This window comes from Nicotiana attenuata, chromosome 10 (genome assembly GCF_001879085.1).
Source record: "Nicotiana attenuata strain UT chromosome 10, NIATTr2, whole genome shotgun sequence".
Lineage (NCBI taxonomy): Eukaryota > Viridiplantae > Streptophyta > Magnoliopsida > Solanales > Solanaceae > Nicotiana > Nicotiana attenuata.
Window position 1 is genome coordinate 491226 of NC_031998.1, and position 21290 is coordinate 512515.

Here is a 21290-nt window from a genome sequence, read left to right on the forward strand (position 1 = left end):
CTGATACCAACTTGTCACGACCCTAAACCTAGACCCGATACGTGATGGCGCCTCTCGTAAAGACAAGGCCAACCGACACATATCCAATTCGAAGTTAAACAACTAAACAGCAATAAAACATGCTAAAACATGTTTTAATAATGCTAAACAGCAGATAATATCACAACAATGTGGAAGTACAACCCAAACACAGCCCGACATCGGGGTGTCACTAGTCATGAGCATCTATTAGAGTAGAAATACAACTACAAGGTCTGACATATACAAAACAGGACTGATGAACGAAAAGGGAGAAAAGCGGTGCTGCGAACGCTGCCAGCTACCTCGCTAAACTCCGATAATCCTGCCTCCAATCAGCCAAAAACCCGCTATCAGGTGTATAAATACCTGCATCTGCACACAAGGTGCAGGGAGTAAAGTGAGTACTCCAACTCAGTGAGTAATAAAGGTAAATAACAACTGAGCAGTAAGAAATCACGTAAAGCAAACCATCATGCTGTATAGAAGCAATGTAAAGCCCTTTGAGGAAAACAGTGAAGCTGTGAAATCCTTAGAAAATACCTTAGCTCAGTTTAAACCTCTTTGAAAATTGACTTTTTCAACAGTTACGCAATGATTGCAAAACAGTAGTGCCGATAAGCACAGAAAATCCGCCCCTCGGGCACAATTATCACAGTATAATAGGTAAAATAACAAGTAAATATGAAAGATGACCACATAAAGGTTCGCCCCTCGGGCAATATCTCAGAACAGTACCAGCCCCTCGGGCTCACTCTCAGGACACTCTCAGCCCCTCGGGCTCTCTCTCTCAGATCACTCTCAGAATAGTATCCTATAGTAACCGCTGCGGCGTGCAGGCCGATCCATATATCGCTGCGGCGTGCAGCTCGATCCATATATCGCTGCAGCGTGCAACCCGATCCATATATCGCTGCGGCATGCAGCCCGATCCATATATTTTGTCGACGGCGCTCACTGGGGGTGTGCAGACTCCGGGAGGGGCCCCTTACGGCCCAAGCGCAATATCAAGCCACCTCGTGACATCATCTCTCGGCACTCGGCCTCATATCACTCGGCACTCGGCCTCATATCACTCAAGCCACCTCGTGGCATATAAATGTATCTCAGGCCCTCGGCCTCATATCACTTAGCATATCCTCACATATGGCCCTCGGCCTCACTCAGTCCGAAAATTATCACAAGCCCCTCTGACATTAGTAAAACAGTAGTTCTCAGCCCAAAACATCATTTAGAAATATCATTTAAGTTTCAAATCTGAATATAGGTGGCTGAGTTTGTAAAACAGAAAATATCAACAGGACTGAGTTCAAGTATAAGTAAGACAGTTGATAAGTTAGGATTTTAACATGTTTTATGCCCCTACTTGCCTATGCTTTGATCATGTATTTGTACAAAATAGTCCCAAAAGGCTCACAGGTTGTGCTTGTTTGCAGGTTTGATCGACAAAGTGACGAAATGTCAAAGATCGGCTCAAAAAGGAGTGAAACTTGTTCAAGTATCAAAGACCAAGAAATCTAAGGGAAGAAGGCCTAGTGCGGGCCGCGCAAATTGGTATGCGGCCGCACTAGGAGATTCAGAGAGTTGGCAAACTGGGCTTAAGGGCAATGGGCCGCGGTACATATCTCGCGATCCGCGGAAAGCTCCGCGGCCGCACGTTAATTTTGTGCGGTCCGCGCAATAGAGATTCAAAGAGTTGAAGTTTTCAGAGTCCACACCCATGCGGTCCGCGGTCGTCTTTGCGCGGACCGCGCCAGCTTCCTCCGCGGCCGCGGTCCATTTTACGCGGTTCGCGGAGCCCAACTTCAGAGAGCTAAATTTTGAATTTCAAGATCCTTGTGCGGCCGCGGTCCATTTTGTGCAGCCCGCACTGACCCCGCAGGGGTATTTTTGTCCAGTTTTTCCAGCCTAGTATAAATAGGACATTTTACCATTTTTAGGTCATCTGTTATATTCAGAACACAGCTGCGCTCGTGAGAACAACTTTTGTAGCCATTTTTGGCATCTTAGCTTCAATTTAAAAATAGATTCTTGTACTTTAATTTAGTATTTAATTAATATGTCCTGTTCTTCATCTATTTCTTCATTTACTCCTTCAAGAATGAGTAGCTAAACCCTTTAGCTAGGGTTGTGGCTCAACTCTAGTGTGGGTAATTGATGGGTGTTGCCATCTAGGGTTAGATTGACTATGGGTGTTTGATATTTGGGTTGATTTTATGTTTTAATCTATAAATTGGTGGTTGCAAACACTGATTTGTGCTTTGTGGATTTGACTCTTCTTGAGAAAGAGAGTCTAAGTCTCCAAAATTGACCCAACAAGGAATTGGAATGGACTCATGAGAAATGATAGTGCCAATTAACGGGTTAAATCTCGAGAGAGTAATCACCCTACTCGAACCCTAGTTGCTTGGTCTAATTTGCCTACCCATTTGGTCTCGAGAGAGTCAAGTGGGCAAAATCACTCTCTCCACCGAGAGGTATGAGAGTGGGTAAAATTGTGCAACGGTTATAGCATAAGTCCCTATTATGTCAATCGAACCTTAGTAACATCTACCCGTCAATTAGCCACCTAGGTGATGTCACGACCCTAGTGCCCCTTCTTCCTATTAGATACAACTTTAGCAATTATCCCGTAGCATAATCTAATTTCAATTAGTAGTTTGATAATAGTAGTTTATAATTGAAAACCCCAAAAATGTTAGAAGTGACATTTAGAACAATTACAGGACTCTAGTCTAGATAGATACCCAGCTCCAATTTCTAGCTCTCTGAGGAATTCGATCCCGACCCTCATATCGGGTAAAAGCTATTGCGACCCTCTCTTCCTACTTTATAGTAGTGTGGAGTTGGCAGCGATCAACAGTGAGGAAATAGTGATAAAAACTCCCCAAAGGGTTCAAGTAATTGGCACGGAGCCCAAATATGGCAATCGGCCCAAATAATGATGATAACAAGTAAATCTTAGTCAAATACGCGGTAAATTCATCAATCGGGACGGACCAAGTCACAATCCCCAACGGTGCTCTACCCCACGCTCGCTTTCCGGCGTGTAAGTCACCTTAATATAGCACTACGATGTGCAAATACGAGGTTTCAAACCATCAGAATATCATTTACAATCATTACTCACCTCGAACCGGCAAAATCTCTAGCTCGCGACGCCTTTGCCCCTCGAATCGGCCTCCACGCGCGTCGAATCTATCCAAAATCAGAACAAATACGTCACAATATGCTAAGCGAACAAAGCCCAAGTGAAAACACTCGAAAAATATCAAAAAATCCCGAAATTAGCAAAACCCGAGCCCCGGGCCCACTTCTCGAAACTCAGAAATTATTACATCAACGGGTTCCTTATCTCCTCACGAGTTCATACATACCAAAAGTTCTCAAATCCCACCCCAAATGGTCCTTCAAATCCCAATTCAAAAGTTCAAAATCTCAAGCCCTAGTTCTTCCATTTTTAACTTTTCCATGATTTACTAGGTGGAATTCACATAATAATCGAGTATTGAGTTCAAAAATCTTACCTCCACGTGTTTCCCCTTTAATCTCTCTTTAATCTCCTCCAAAATCTCTCAAAAATGAGCAGCTATGGGTGAAAATAGACCCACATTCGCGAACAAGACGACCTTAAAAACATTCTGCCCAGGCAAAATTTCCTTCTATGCGATCGCGGGAAAACCTTCGCGATCGCGAAGGACAAAAACTCAGCTCCCAAATTTAACCCTATGCGAACGCAACAAAAACCATGTGAACGCAATCCACTGCCATATTACTCTATGCGATCGCGGACAACCCTCCGCGTTCGCGATGAACAAATTCCAACTAAGACCTCAGGTCCACTTTACTCCATGCGAACGCGACCTTCCCTACGCGTTCGCAATCAACAAATTCCTTACTACAATGCGATCGCAACCCATCCTATGCGAACGCATAGAAAAAATGGACTGGCCCCAAAAGCTTCTACGCGATCGCAATAGCACCTATGCGATCGCAATGAACAAAATACCTGCAACTGAAGCCTGCAATTTCTGCTATCTTTTAAGGCACAAAATGGTCCGGTTGACCATCTGAAACTCACCCGAGGCCCTCGGGACCTCAACCAAAGGCACCAACACATCCTAAAACCTTATTCAAACTTGCTCCAATCATCAAAACACCTCAAACAACATCAAATTACCCAAAACACATCAGATTCAAGCCTAAGTTTCTAAAAATCTTCCGAAATACGCTTTCGATCAAAAACCTAACCAAACCATGTCCGAATGACCTGAAATTTTGCACACACATCCCAAATGACATAATGAAACTACATCAACTCTTAGAATTCCATTCCGACCCTCGGATCAAAATCTCACCTATCAACCGGAATTCGCCAAAATACTAACTTCATCAATTCAAGCCTAATTCTACACCAGACCTTCAAAACCAATTCCGATCACACTCCTTAGTCATAAATCACCTAACGAAGCTAACCAAATCATAAAAATTCCGATCCAAGCTCATATACAAATAAGTCAACTCTTGGTCAAACCTTTCAAATTCAAAGCTTTCAACTGAAACTGTTCTTTCAAATTCATTCCGATTTTCCTGAAACCAAAACCAACGATCTACATCAGTCATAATACATTACACGGAGCAAGTCGTGCCCGCGAACTGGCGATCAAAGTGCAAAAGCTCAAAACGACCGGTCGAGTCGTTACACATTGGTGCGATATTTACTACACCAATATGATATATCCCATTATAATTTTATAAGATTAGTATTATGTCAAATTATCTGCGTATCGCACGGGTTCTAACACTAGTATACTTAATGGGCTAAGATCTGATTCATTCAGATTCAGACACTCGTGCAAACAAATGAGGCCTTAATGGTGGTCACGCTTCACTTCATGTTAGACTCTTACTATAACAATAATTACTACGCCTCTGCAATTTTAATTAGTAATTTTATAAGAATTTATCATAACATGACAAGTTTTAAAATAGATGTTAACCTAACATGGCATTTTGTATTTCATTTGGATTTGAAACCGCCAATATGAACAAACTCATATAGGCAGAAATTACAATTGAACTTTTATTACTGCAAACTTCATTCATATTCTTCATCCAGAGTTTAACAATTTCTTTTTATATGTAATGGATTTTATTGCTTAAAAATAATTTTAACTTGTGTCAATATTTTAAAGAGCAACAACACCCTCACCTTTGTGAAAATTGCAAGAAAAATAATCGGTTGATTAATGCGAATGTTACTTTTTAGGTATTGTTTAGATTTTGTCCATATTTTAAAGAGTTTGTAAATATATCCCTTAACAATGCGAAATTTCAGTTTAATATTTGCTCATATGATTTTCAATTGCTCATAAAATATTAAAATGTGATTAAATATTTACAATAACTTATAAACGTTATCTCTTGAGATTTTTAATTTACTCAAATATTATCTTTAGATTGTGATCTAGAAGTTTTATTAATTGCAATAAAGAAACATTAAAAGAGGAACATTTACTAAAGGGAAAAGGGACAAAATTGTCCCTATACTATCGAAAATTAGTCACGTTTATAACCGTTTCTAATTTCCGTCCAAAATCATACCTACTGTTAATATAGTATGTAATTTTGTCCCTAACTCTAACATATGTCCAACATGGCACCGGGACACCCATAATAATTTGCCAAGTAGAAAATTCTTGACCCATTCTATTAGAAACCAGCCCCACCCTTATAAAAACTCGCCCAACCATTATAACCCGTTAATTAGTCTCATTAAAATAGTCCCAACCCATTTTAATTGTCAAAAACTTTAGTTGCCAATAGAAAAAAGGAAAGAGATCTCACCTACCCTCTCACTGTACATTCGTCTTCATTGTTGGATGTATACGAATGTACCAATTTTCGTCTTAAAAACTGTAAATCATCGTTCCTTTGCTTTGTTTTTTGTATCAACTGAAATTGTCTCATTGTTTTAATTTAGAGCTAAACGTAACATAGGGTTTTCGATTTTTTGTTTCTTTTGGCTAGGGTTTTGAATGATTCGTTTAGATATGTATTATTTAGTTACGAGGTTTGTCTGGTTGTTGTTGTTTTTGTTTGCATGTGGTCTGTTCATACTCGATTTTGAACCCTAAATTCGTTTTCCTTCTTTTGTTCTTTATTATTGGAGGTGCTTTATGGGTTATGGTTTTGTAGTGGAATGATCCTGATCTGATGTATAATTCCTTGTTTCGGTTTAGGGTTTCAATATTGGTGGTCCTACATATATGGTCTTTAACAAAAAAGGGGCCCCTTTTGTGTTGGATCTGTTTCTTTTGCTCTTATTTTTTGGGTGTTTGGTCCCCTATTTCTTATACACATGCGTTGAGTTGAGAGATAAGTGAATTAGAATTTAGTTATTTTTTATTTTGTTTATAGACTTGGGATATTAGTTTCATACTTTATTCTGGGGTCCCCCATCATCCCTTTGTTTATTGTAGTTGTATCTTCACTGACTCCTTCATCTGTGCTTGCCCATTATTTTTTTTGTTTCTTTATGTATCTTTGTCTCAACTTTATGTGGTTCTTCTCTATTTATTGTATAATCCAAATTCGATTATTGTCTTTATTTATGGTTATCCACTTTGTCAGCTTATTATATAGTTTTTATTTATTTTTTTGTACTTGTGTTTGTCCTTTGTATTAGTGCAATTATTTTCTGTTAATTCTTTTTTCGTTGCTTATTCTGTAGCTTATATGGAATGGTCTTATTAGATCTGATCTTTCATTATGGTGGTGATTGGATATATAGTCCACAAGTGTTATACTCAAGAAAGCTAGTGCACACTGTTAAAGGTTATAACTCTGACCTACTGTCTTACAACTCTTTAGTAAATGAATTTACTTCTAAGTTTGGGTTTATTGGAGTTCAATAAGTAATTGTAAATGGGCTTTCTGGTAGATATTATGAAATAGAGAGTGATCAAGGTGTTCGGAGTCTACCGTCTTTGGTCAGTGACCAGTTTAATGTCATTGACTTCTTTGTTGTAGGTGAGTGCGAGTTAAGTATTGATGTTCATAATATAGTCTGGCACATTGAGTCATACACATCAGAACTTGAGGCTGCTATTGACTGTATTTCAGATGACTAAAGAACATGTCTCTCATTCTCCTGATTTCCTGATAGTTCAATAGTGATTCTGATTCATTAGAAAGACTTCATACACAAAAAGAGAGGAATATATCTGATAAGTTGACTGATTATAAGTAGTTACACAAGTCCTTGACATTCAAAGACATTCCAGAAGCTAGAAAATTCATCAACGTGTATTATCTTGCTAATTGTTATAGGTTAAAACAACTTAAGAGTTGCACCCAAAGGCTTAAGTACTGATGTTTAGATGGAGATTGCCCATTTGTTTGTCATATTTATAAAGACTCTAAAGGTCCTAGTGTTAAATTCAAGACTTTAAGGGAAGAACACAAGTGTAATATTGCATATGATAACCACAAGGTAGATGCAAAAACTATAGCTGCTTACTTTAAGAGGGTTGCAAGATAATCCTAATATTAAAATTAAGGAGATGATGGCAAGTGTAAAAATTGCATTTAACATCAATGTTAGTCAATCAAAGTGTAAGAGAGTCAAGAGAATGATCCCGGGAAAATGGATGGTGGTTTTGCAGATGATTACAACAAGCTTGAGGCTTATGCTAATGAATTAAGGTCTAGTAATCCAGGAACTGATGTGATGATTGACATATCAAATGATGCACTTAGTAAAGAAAAAAAAAGATTTTAAGAATGTATATATATTTTAATGCATTGAAAACGAGTTTTAAAAGTAGCTTGAGACCATTTATTGGCTTGGATGGAACCTTTTTGAAATGGAAATGCAAGGGTCAACTGTTAGTAGATGTTGCTCAAGACTCCATGAGGCACTTTTATCCCCAAGCTTGGGTAGTTGTTGATAAAGAAACCAAAGCATGACGTTGGTTCTTAAGACTGCTACAACATTCACTGGACATCAAAACAGGAGAAGGGATAACATTTAGATCAGATATGCAGAAGGTATAAACCTAACAATTTAACCTATTTGTTTGTAATATATTTATGTATTTACTGATACATCTCTTTTTAAATTTTTCATTTTCAGGGTTGGTTTGATTCAGTCCAGTTGGTTCTTCCTAAGGCACATCACAGATATTGTGTAAGACACATAAAGGCAAACTGGTGCAAAAGATGGGGACATGAAAAATATAAGAAGTACATATGGTGGGCTGCATGGAGCACGTATGAAGAATATTTTAAAGACCAATTAAGGAACATGAGACAAGTGGATGAAAATGGTAAGGATGATGTTGAAGATTTGATGAGGTACCCACCCTAATGTTAGAGCAAGGCATACTTTGACACTGTTTGCAATAATTACTTAGTGGATAACAACTTAACTGAGTCCTTTAATTCATGGATCAAGGAAGCAAGATTCAAGCCAATTATCAAGATGCTTGAGGATATTAGAGTAAAAGGTATGAACATGCTAAGGGAACATGAAACTGCTGTAATGACACGAAGTAATGACTTCAGTCCCCAAACCATGCAATTGTATAGCCAATTCTTGAAGATTACAAATAAGTGTCATGTTCATTCCAATTGTCAAGAAGGGTATGAAGTGGGTGAAGATGTGAAAGACACACAGTGAATATGGTGGTGAAGAGATACACATGTAGGAAATGGGAACCTTAATAGAATCCCACGTCCTCATGCAATCAAAGTAATACAACACAACAAGATAAATCGCCTGACTGAAATACACTGGTGGTACACCAAAGAGGCATATCTCCTAGCATATTCACATAAGCTTCAACCAGTAAGGGGAAAAATTTTTGTTGGAAGGTAGAAGAATCTCATGTAATAGATCCACCAAAGTTTGTGAAGATGGCTAGCGGGCCTAAACTAAAAAAAACAAGAGAAAAAAAATGAAACAATCAACAAACAAGGTGAATGAATGCAGACTAGGAAGGGGAGGATAATGAAGTCTTCCACACGTGGTCAGCCTGAACACAATGCTAGGGGTTGTGGAAGAGTAACATTCTTTATTTTCAACTACTGTCTATTTTTGTTATTTTACAGATTTACTCTAACTATGTCTATTTTGTTTCTTTTGTTAAATATCATTCTGAGGGAAAACAACCAATGGCAAGTAAGAAAAAGGTCAAGCAGGCAAGGAGAAAAAGATGTTTAAGAGATAAAGACAATAATGATCAACAACTCTTGTCACCACTTGCTGCAAATATACTAGCTGAGGAGGAAATACAACTTTCACCACTACAACTCTCTCAAGGAAGTCAGTCAAGTCATCCAGTTCAAGACACAAACTTTCAGTTTATGCCAACTCCTTTAGCGCAAAGAAAACTTCCCAACAACAGTGTCCTTCCAGATTTTGAATTTTTTGATTTTAAATCAGATTCTGCCCCAGATATTCGGCCAAGGAGTTTCTTTGAAGAAAAGGACAAGACTGCTTATGAGACAGCAATGAACTATACCAGCTATAATAAGGACCATCAACTTTGTTGTTGACTCATCTGTGTGAGTATGCCCTCAAACCTACCATACAATGAAGACAACAAAGGGTAATGGCAAGTCACAAAACTAATGTGACTTGAACTAAAGGTGGAAAGTTAGTTAAGTGGTGAAAGTTTTTGTAAATTTTAACTTTAGAAGGCTTGTAATTACTGCTATGACAGCACAATTGTTAATTTGCTGGTTGATGTAATTACTGCCATGAAAGTACATTTATTTTTATAATGTTATGGCAGTTAGTGTTATGAAGTTGGTGATGCACTATGACAGTTGATATTATGAATTTCTGTCAATGCTAGTAAGTTCTGAACAGTTTATGGTATGAATTCCCAAGTTCGTTATGCTCTCTTTATTCTGATGTACGACGACATTGTCTTCTTCTTAATATAGATTACATACATAAGGATATGGTAAAAATGTAACTGCTGCTATATCAGGTATTTGTGCAGATTAAAACATACTAATTAAAAGTTAAGAATGCTAAAAACGAAGCCTCATATTCATTCACCATTTCACGCCAAAAACAGAAGCATCGTATTATTACATCTCCAATTGAAGTATCATTGTAAAGGCCTAAACCAATACATGCTAATAAACACATACATATCTAGATTATCAAGAAACTAGTTCCCTGCTTCACTAAGCAATACATGTCAATTCACTACACAAGGGAGGGCTGAACTAACATAATTATAATCAACCAAACAAGGAAGAACCATAATAAAAACTACTTCATTATCCAGGCGGCAAAGAATCCAACAAATAGTGCCCAAGGCCAATTATCACCATCATTAATTGTACAATTCTTTCTTCCAACTTTTTGACTTTAGTAGCTTCAGATTTGTTCATGGCTTCCATGGCAATTACTTTTTCCCTCAACTTGTCTCTTTCAATTATAGCCGCATTCAAAGACGGCGTTAATTCTCTTATTTCAAGCTGGAAACCATCCGCGGATATTTCATCTTCTCATTTGAAATAATCACATGAAGTATTTTGCCAAAGAACCATTTAAAAAAGAGTTCGAAACCTAAATGCCAACTTTTTGGACTCAAAATACGTTTTTACTGGCTAAAAAATGATATTTTTCTACATATAACGTTGTATAATATCGCGTTATATATAGCGCGGTATGATACCGCGGTATATATAGCGCGGTATGATACCGCGTTAATATAGCGCGGTATAATACCGTTTTATATATACCGCGGTATTATAACGCGCTATACCTCTTAAATAAAGAGCTCTTCTTCTTCCCCACGTCAGAAACAGACGAGCCCCATTTGAATTTTAAAAGAACACCAGCACCCCCTCTTTTTCTCCAAAAAAAAAATCCGAGTGGACCCCACCCGTCACACAAAAAGATAATATTGTAGGTCCCGCATCAAACCCAAGCTTTCTATTGTTTTGGTTTCCTCGTTTCGGGCTCAAAATTTCAATTTTTCGAGTTTTCTAAAAACATAAATCGAGGTATTCCGATTTAGTTTATGTCGAAACTCGTATAATAATGCATATTAGTTGTCTTGAATGTGTTTCTATGTTGTTTTGTGTTTTGTTTGCGATTAAACTAGGCAAAATACATATTTTACCCGTCAACCATGCAGCGAAATTCCTGTTACACACCTCTCTTTCACGAAAAATATTTTACACACTCAACCTTTCAACAGTGTGTCTAAGACACACTACTTTTGACCAGATAGCACTTGCGTGTTTACACACCAAAAAAACGCGTGAGGCCCGTAAAAAATCTCATTTTTTGTCTTCCTGCCATATGAACTCCTCCCTCTCCCTCTGGTCTTCTTCCTCACCACCCCTCCCCCTTATTTTCTTCCCCAAATAGAATTTTTTAAAGAACATATCAATTTTAGATCTAAAATTGAGCGAACTTTTTTTGTTTATTGTCCAAATATTATTAAAACTATTTATTTGTGATAGATTTAAAGCTTTAACAGGAGTATTGAATGTTTGGTGAAAAAATCAAGAATCCACCATTTTTGGGGTATAGAAAAAAGCTTGAAAATTTAAATGGGTCTTGTTGATTATTGGGTTGTTGAACTCACTTTGTTGCTTGATTATTTCGGCTAGTTGTTTAGATGATGTGGTTGAATTTTGGTGTTGTTGAAAACTTTCTCACAAACAATCATGATGGTAGCAACAATGGGGCTTAAGATAGAAAATGGAAAGATGAAAAAGATGGGTTTTAATTTTAATTTCTAATATATTTTTTTCATTTTAAAAATCAATGACACGTGTCACGACCCTATTAGGGCGTGCCTTTCACGTTATCTGAAAAATTGGTCAAGTACAAAAGTGGTGTGTCTTAGACACACTATGTATTTTTCCATTAAACTAGTATGTTATTTTTATTCGGATTAAGATATTAGTGTTTTAAAAATATTCATAATTTTTTTTTTATGTTGTTTTGTGTTTTGTTTGCGATTATTTTTATCCGGATTAAGATATGTAATTTCATGAATGTTATGTTATTAAAATATATGTTTTAAACTAGTTTATGTTGTTTTTATTTAGTTTAGGTTATTTATTTGCTTAAAGACTAGTGCCTTTTTAGCGTAGTAAAATGTAGAGCCTTTTAGCGTAGAATCTCCGTGGTTTAAGTATCTAGTATATTGATAGATCAAACACAAATTCTATCCAATTACAATTTATAAAAATTAATTATTTAATTTATAAAACAAACACACAGAATTATGAAAAATATTGAAATTGACACATATAAGAATGCAGGATAGTTTGGTGCTACTCGGCATCAAATATCGAGCCTGGAACCCATAGGTATATACTCTGTCCAATTAAATAATCAAATATTAATTATTTAATTTTCAAAATAAACACACAAAATTCTAAAAATATTGAAATTGACACACATAAGAATTCAGGAAAGGTTGGTGCTACTAGGCCTCAAATATCGAGCCTAGAACCCATAGATATATACGTTGTCCGATTAAAAATTAATTATTTAATTTTCAAAACAAACACACAAAATTATAAAAAATTTAAAATTGACACACACAAGAACTCAGGATAGCTTGGTGCTACTGAGCCTCAAATATCGAGACTGGAACCCATAGATATATACTCTGTCCAATTAAAAATGAATTATTTAATTTATAAAACAAATAAAATTATGAAAAGTACACAATTAAATGATAAAAATTGAAATTGACACACAGATGAATTCAGGAAAGCTTGGTGCTACTGGGCCTCAAAAATTGAGCCTGGAGCCCATAGATATATATTCTGTCCAATTAAAAATTAATTATTTAATTTATAAAATAAACACACAAAATTATAAAAAAAAATTGAAATTGACACACATAAGAATTAAGGATAGCTTGGTGCTACTGGGCCTCAAATATCGAGCCTGGAACCCATAGATATATTTACTTTGTCCAATTAAATAATTAAATATTAATTATTTACAAAACAAACACACAATTAATATTGTTTAATTTACAGTAGACGACATGGACGTGCCGCCTGTGCATCCTGGACCTTTCTCCGATGAGCTATTAGTGTTACAAGGCGATCATAGGTCCGCCTACGTATGGGAGGGAGAGCTACTAGAGCAGACTCTCCGCGCCAGGAGAGTGGACGACTTGTAGGACTTTATGAGGGACAGAGTTTTCCATCCCCGCGTAGTCCAGCGCCTGAGGGATACCGGCTTCTATAGGATTTTTGAGATTGGGCGGCTGCAGCTCGACTGGTCTCTGATCACGGCTAGGGGTGTTCAAAACCGAATCAAAACCGAAAACCGAACCAAAACCGAAGCTTAATGGCTTATTGGTAGCGGGTTAACGGTTTAACGGACGGGGAACCGATTGAATTTTTTTGTTAACGGCTTATCGGTTTGGGGGCGCATTATTCAATTTTCTTAACGGATAATCCGTTAACCCGTTAAGAATATATATATATATATATATATATATATATATATATATATATATATATATATATATATATATATATATATGTAATTTATTTTTATCCATATATATTCAATAATGAAAAAGAGTTGGCACTGAAATTAGTAGTCGGGTGCAATCGCAGAAATTAGCATTCCACATCCGACACAGTAAGCATCGGCTAAAGTATATCCATTATTTAGTCCAAGATATTTCTCGTCGTCCAGTACTTGTATATTAAACCTGCATATATAAAGGTATTCAGAAAAATTGCATGTGTAGTTTTCAAAATTGCATGAAATTAGGAGACTTACACTTTATTAGCTCTTCCTCTCCTGAATAGTTCTGGATTGGGATGATAAGAAAGCAAATTTCAACTATGAAGGACAGATATTTGAGATGATATACAATCTTTTCGCTACTGCATGCCTATATGAGAGAGTTGTATTGCTTCTCTACTATGTAATAACAATATTTCCAAATGGTGTATCAGTTTGTTTTGAAAAATAACTGATTCCTTCCTCATGAATAGGAAATTGTTGGCATACCAGCAGGACAACAGAAGAAGTAATGAACCCAAATGCATATTCACCAATGCGTGGATGCCTTATTATGGCGACCTCCTTGAAAGCTTGTTTCTTCTAATCTGCAATACAATAGGAGGTAGAGTACCCATCATCAATCTCCCATTGAAATCCATTTCTTAAAGTAATAAGGCAAAAAAATTGAGCATTTTAGTTGTTCTGTGCTTAGTCAAGAAATATAAAAGAACAATTCAAGAGTACTGTTGAGCATAGGAATTTTATTTTGAGTCAGCGGTCAGCAAACAATTAATTAATACACGCAATATAGATTGAATTAGGCCGATAAACCGCCCGATAAGAGCTAAACCGATACCAATCCGCCCGATATCTTATCGGATGGCTAGCGGATTAATACATTTAAAAGCCGATAACCGATAAGCCAAACCGTTAAGAGTAAATAACCTCTCAATCCTCCCGATAAGCAGCCCTAATCATGACCTTGATAGAGCGGTGGCGACCGGAGACGCACACTTTCCACCTGCCCATTGGCGAGGCCACCATCGCACTGCAGGATGTTGAGGTTTTATATGGGCTGCCTGCTGATAGACTGCCCATTGCACTGCCTCAGTATATGAGATCTATGTTGCGTGCCCAGTATTTGCACTTGTTGCAGCAGTTCACTGGTTTTAGGCCACAGGATGAGGCTGCAGCTTCAGGGGCCAGTCGCATGGCTTTGACAACTATTAGACAACATTTGGAGATATTGCACCCCGACATCACCGGCGAGACAGATGATCTACATATTCACCGGTACACGAGGTTGGTGTTGCTCCTTCTTTTGGGAGGTGTCTTGTTCCCGAACACTTCGGGAAATCTAGTGAGTTTGCGATTCCTACATCATCTTCAGCAGCTAGATGCTTTACCCCACTACAGTTGGGGTGCTGCTGTTCTCGCTTACCTGTACACGCATATGTGCCGGGCGAGCATGAGCACCCAAAGCGACATATGTGGTTTTCTGCCGCTTCTACAGGTGACAACATATTTGAATACTCTGTTCATTACTTCCCATTCTATCTAGTCAAATTTATCTTAAACTTTACGTCAACCTTGTATGTTAGGTTTGTGCCTGGGAGCGGTTCCTGCAGCTGCAGCCACCTCTACCACCATTACCTCCAGATGTAGCACCTCCGTTTCTCCCTCTAGCTAGGAGGTGGGTTCTCCGTCGTGGAAATTATCGAGCCATTGATGCTCATCATAATCTCCCCCTTGTCAAGGATGTTTTGGATATGCTGGAGGGCGCACAGGTAAATGTGTACCTAAACTTACTTGTTATAAATTCACTTGTGTTGCGCATACTCACTTTTATGTTATTATTTGATAGTTCATCTAGACGCCATACATCGACGACTTGGTAGGTGGCCTGCCCGATTATTGCTCAACCGGCCGACTGATTTGGAGCACTTTCGTCCCGCTGATGTGCCTCGATATTATGGAGCATCATGCCAGAGAACGGGTACTTTGCCAGTTTGGCCGTCCGCAGACTATACCGAGGGGGCCTACATGGGAGGCTACACATTATCAGCGGGATGATCGTTCTAGGGCGGAGAACCCATTTGTAGCATGGCTAGAGGCGCAGGTCCATACTTGGGACCGACGAGAGGACCTGATTCCGCCCCCACCTTCACAGATCCAGGCGGCGACCATTCAGATGTATACGTCCTGGTACCGCCGCGTTACCCGACTATTTATCGGGAACCCCATTCATCAAGCTGGCGGTCGGTACAGACCAAACGCCGGGAGGCACAAGGCACTGGTATGTTATTTGGTATTCTTACTTATAACTGTGATATAGCGTCTGTAATTAATATTTTAAATGTTGTGGAGGCTATTGGTCATCATTTATTCTATTAGTTGGGACTGCAGATACAACAGTATGCCGGCGATCCTGCGGTCGCTGAGTACGGCCGGCAGGTGACAGAGCTGGCTCTCCGGACACTGCAGCGAGCCAGACACGGCGAGCGCTTAGATCACGACCCTGATTATGTGGCACCGGAGCACCACCAGCAGGGTAGGCCTATCGCACGCCCGAGGGGACGGGGACGAGGCAGGGCAGTACCACGAGGCGAGGGTGCCCCACAGGGTCGTGGGGGCCGGCGAGGAGGTGGTCCCCAGCAAGGGGGCGTTGAGGCACCTGATGAGAAGGTTGGAGCTGATCTGCCGGGTGACATTCCTTGGCCAGACGAGCATCCCAGCAGCATGCCGTCGTACAGCCTTCAGCTTGCGCTGCCAGCATCGCAGGTAACCCCGTTAGATCCATTGTTGATTATGGGCACGAGCTTCACCGGAGGTTGGGCGCAGTTCTTTTCAGGCCCATCGACCGCAGCTGAGGATCGACAGACCTGAGACGTGGATGGTGGGTGCAGGTTGAGTTTTGGCTCATCGTCGTCGGGTGCGGCGGATCTATCACATGCGCAGGTATGTTTGTATTACTATTAAAATTTAATTTGCTTTTTTCTCAATGATTTGCCATAAATTAATTTTAATTTTCTTATTAAGGCTTCATCCCAGCCCGTCATGGAGGCCACTTTGTGCGATGCTGAGGACACCACGGATGCTTATATTCAGGAGCCCGACGAGACCATAGTAAGAAAATGTTTTTAACTTAACACGTACATTACTAATATACATTTTCATATACTGAGCTTACTTATTATTTTGTAGGTTGCTGATGGACCGACGACCCCTTCTACCGACCTTGCCAGCCCAACTGACAATCATCCTGTAACGCATCCTCATATAAAGAGGCGACGTGATAAGGATGATCCTGATAGTGTATCCGGACGGGAGGGGATACGCCTCAGGCCAGTGGCTGCATTGAAGCACAAAGGCTGTGGGACTCATTGATTTTTTTTTGTATTTTATGTACGCTATGTAAATATTATTTTATGTAAATAATAACAACAATTTTTTATGCTCGCATAATATGTGCATTGTGTTTTTATTACCCCGTTTCTTCTTTATTTTAACAGTACAACACAAACACAAACATAGAAACTTAACATAACTTAAATTCAGTACAACTAATGAAAACACATGACACGGGAAACATAAAGATACACTACTACGCTCAACAAGTACATGTCATTGTTTATTCACGACCGCCTAGTATTCTCTGCTCCAACCACTTAAATTTGTCTTCTAGTTTATTTTTTTCTTCTTCCGCCTCTTTGAGTTTCTCCTTCAACTCCGCAACTTCTTGTTTGGATTGTCGCTCTCTTTTCCACTGCTTCAAACACAAACAATGAAGATACTACAACTTTTCGTTGTAGTATTCCTGCTGACAGGGTTCATCAATCCATACCTCAAAATTGCAAACAAGTTCATCGGGGGAACCATATAAAACTTGTTCATACACGCCTAGTAGCGGCGTCCAGCTTCACCATCATCCCAACAGTCTTGCATCATGCATTTTTTGCCGCACTCGCACCTTGGCACATAAAGGGGTTCAGATATGTGTTAAAGCGTAAAGAAAAACCTTGCTTTTATGGAAATATTTGCTATTGGTTATTGTTAAGCGCAGAAAATTACTAGAATGCGCCCGTTATTTATAGGCAAGACAACACACAAAACGTAGTATTGTACCGCGCCATACATATTCAATATTTCTGAAATGAAACACCTTTTTTGCAGTTGGTCAACTTTTCAGACCGACAAGACAACACACAAAACGTAGTATTGTACCGCGCTATACATATTCACTTTTTCTGAAACGAAACAGCTTTTTCGCAGTCGGTCAGCTTTTTAGACCGACAAGACAACACACAAAATGTAGTATTGTATCGCGCTATACATATTCACTTTTTCTAAAACGAAACAGCTTTTTCGCAGTCAGTCAGCTTTTCAGACCGACAAGACAACACACAAAACGTAGTATTGTACCGCGCTATATATATTGACTTTTTTTTTGCATTGAAACAGCTTTGTCTTGATTTATCCTTTTATTATCTTTTATTTTCATGTATGTTGCTTTAGTTATAGTTGTTGTGCTTTTTTCTCTTCGAATATTATGTTATGAAACACACAAAATTCATATGTAACAAGACTGCGGAGCATAATTTTATTTGATAGAAATTGCAACATAAACAAGTACAGACACTTATTACAAAAAATATTACGAAAACACAACACTAGGTGTATCCTTGATAGTTGGGTACATTAGACGAACTTGCACCAGGAGCTGGATTACCACCGCCACCTAGACCAGCTGAAGGACATTCACAACGGTCGTGTCCTGTTTGCGAGCATATGCCACATTTACGCGCAAAAATGGTATCACCAATATCCATTTGGTTCCGTATACGCGTTCTCTTTTGCACTTGCAGCTTGCGCAAATAGTCCTTGTTACACAACATTTTAAATGGTTCCGGCGGCCAATAATGCTCACCACCCAATTGCTGCAACTGCTCACTGTATGTGTTTACGTATGCAGCAACACTGTATTGCCGATCAACATAGTTGGTTGCCCCTAAACCAACTTGTTGAAAGCACTTCATAGCATGTGTGCACGGCATGTGGTAGATGGTCCATTTCCCACATGAACACAACCTGCTGGCTTCATTCACGGTTTGTAGAATATTCCCCCGGTGCCCGCGAATAGCGGTGCGAACTTCAAAAACACCCCGGCCGTGATCATACTGCAAATATGAATGCCAATGTGCTCGCCTGCAATATTTCTCAAATCTTCTCATCGGTATTGGCATAAATTGAACACCCCTATCCATCAATTCCGATGCAGCTCTATGCCTTTCAACAAACCTCTCCGCAATCTATTTGAATGTCATCCGGACCATGGCAGTGACAGGCAATCCATGTGCAGACTTCAATAAGCCGTTGAATGACTCCGACACGTTTGTAGTCAGGGCTCCCCATCGTCTGCCACCATCAGCATGCGATGTCCACTTGCGAAGCTCATGTCGCATCAGCCAATTATAGGCTCTTTCGTCTAACTGCCAGATCGCTTCCATGCGCCTCGTGAATTTGCACTGCTGGTGCTCAGTTGCAGCCATCCACATTAAATCATGCAAGGCCTTGTCGGGATATTTCTTCTGGAAATTGGCCTTCAGGTGCCTCACACAGTAACGGTGGTATGTGTAGGGTTCCTGCAATTCAAGCAAACGCTCTACAGAACTTAATAACCACCATGACAATCAGATATTAGACAAATACCTGAACGTTGTTTGACAACGTGCTGCTTCAAGTGGTTCAAAAATAGCGTCCACGTCTCTTGGCTTTCATTGGCACATATGGCAAAAGCTAGTGGAAATATTTGTTCGTTGGCATCTACTGCAACTGCGATCAAAAGCTTAATATCATACTTTCCATAGACATGAGTACCGTCTATGGAAATTACCGGATGACAATGCACAAAACCATTAATTGCTGGTCTTAATGACCAAAACACATTATTGAAAATATATTCCGGTATTACCGGACTCTGCTCATGCCTCCATTAAACAACAGTCCCGGGGTTAAAGTGTTTCAGTACGGCCACGTATCTGGGTAGAGATGAAAATGACTTATCCCAGTCACCATAAATAAATTCAAATGCACGTTTGCGCCCGAGATATGCCTTTCTTTTGGTTATAGTACACCCATATTCCTGGTGGACGGATGTAATACACTCTTTGATCTTGTACCTAATGGACACTTCGAAGTGTGGAATCAAGACAAGAGAAATCAAGTCTACATCCAAGTTGAAGTGATTCTGATTGAATGTGTCCATTTCACATCTGTGGGTGCTAATATATTTACCCACTTTCCACAACCCTGTTTCCTTCTTGATCACACGAAACATCCAGTTACAACCCATAAAGTGTCTACGGCATTTGACCTTGTATGCCTCCGGAGTTGACTCCCATACCATCATCTCACGGCACTCTCTTACGTTGTACATTTTTATAGCCCTGGTTAAGAGAGCTTTATCGGGAAAATACATGCCCTTTGCCAGCACCGTTGGTCTAGACTCATCCCACATTGCTGACCGAAATTCGTCAGCATCCCTTGCGAGGGCATCTACATCCGGCATACTTGACAAATTATCAAGGTAGAGAATATTCCGCTCATGAAATGGCAAGTGGGACTTGTACACTCTTGGTCTAACGGGAGGTGGAAGAGCATGCTCCCTCGTCAGCTCAGGTTCGACATTCACTTCCTCCTCATCATCACCCTCGTCAGGGAAGGGTGTGTCATCTCCAGACTCATCGGTATTGTTGTCATAATCACTATTATCTTCCTGACTCTGTGCATCTGCTAAATCACAAGTAAATACGTCGTCTATGGGCAACTGAGTGAAGTCAGGAGCATCAAGTTGCTCGTTTTCATTGCACAAAAAGAACAAAATGATAAGCTACTCAAATTGAAAAATACTTTACATATAACTATATCACTTCACTTACAAGTCGTACTGTGTTGACACTCCATGATGGATATTTTTCTGTTGGTGATGACTCCCGGATGGACCACCGTGATCCAACACGCCATAACTGCACATATTCCAACTGGGCGTGGTGTCATAACTTGTAATATTTATATCTGGACGGTACCCCCTGTGGAAAATATGAGTGTTAATACAAATTCAATTCAATAAAAAATAAACATCGTAACATAAAGGTAAATTGAAGTTTACCAGTCGTCTTGTGGATTATGTAAAGTAGGAGAGAAATTATTTCCTCGCTCCTCGTTCGCCCGCGGAGATAAGTGAAAATCCGGCCAGATCTTTTAGCCGGAAATTGTAAGGCTAAAATTGCTCCAAAATAACCACCCGATGACAGGGGGTTATCCCTGCTTTGCGCAATCTCATTATTGCCAACGTCTTCAGCCTTGACGTACATTTCCAATAATTTTATCACAATAAATTCCCTGTTGTCACGACCCCAACCCCGGTCGTGATGGCGCCCAACACAATGATAGGCAAGCCCGACCAACTCAACATTCTCAATCCCTCATTTAAAGTTCATTACCAATTATCAGGATTTAAATACCAAATTAACATAATTATAATTCTGTAACGGTAGGTAAAATGTGCGGAAATCAAGAAATATCACTACAAAACCCACCGATCTGGTGTCACGAGTCAAGAGCCTCTAATACAAGTCTGGAAAAACAGCCTAACCAAAAGATAGTCTAAAATACTGAAAGTAAAAAGGATAGAGGGAGAAATCGGGTCTGCGAACGCCAAGCAGCTACCTCGATGACCCCGGTGAGA

General features: G+C 39.3%; 1 protein-coding gene across 1 annotated transcript; it reads left to right on the top strand.

The window, feature by feature from the left end:
• LOC109233514 (serine/threonine-protein phosphatase 7 long form homolog) lies at positions 14658-16930 on the top strand. The gene is made up of 7 exons (XM_019399404.1): positions 14658-15005; positions 15145-15330; positions 15417-15839; positions 15950-16332; positions 16450-16501; positions 16583-16669; positions 16748-16930. Exons 1-7 carry the CDS (start codon positions 14658-14660, stop codon positions 16928-16930), a joined length of 1662 nt encoding a protein of 553 aa, XP_019254949.1.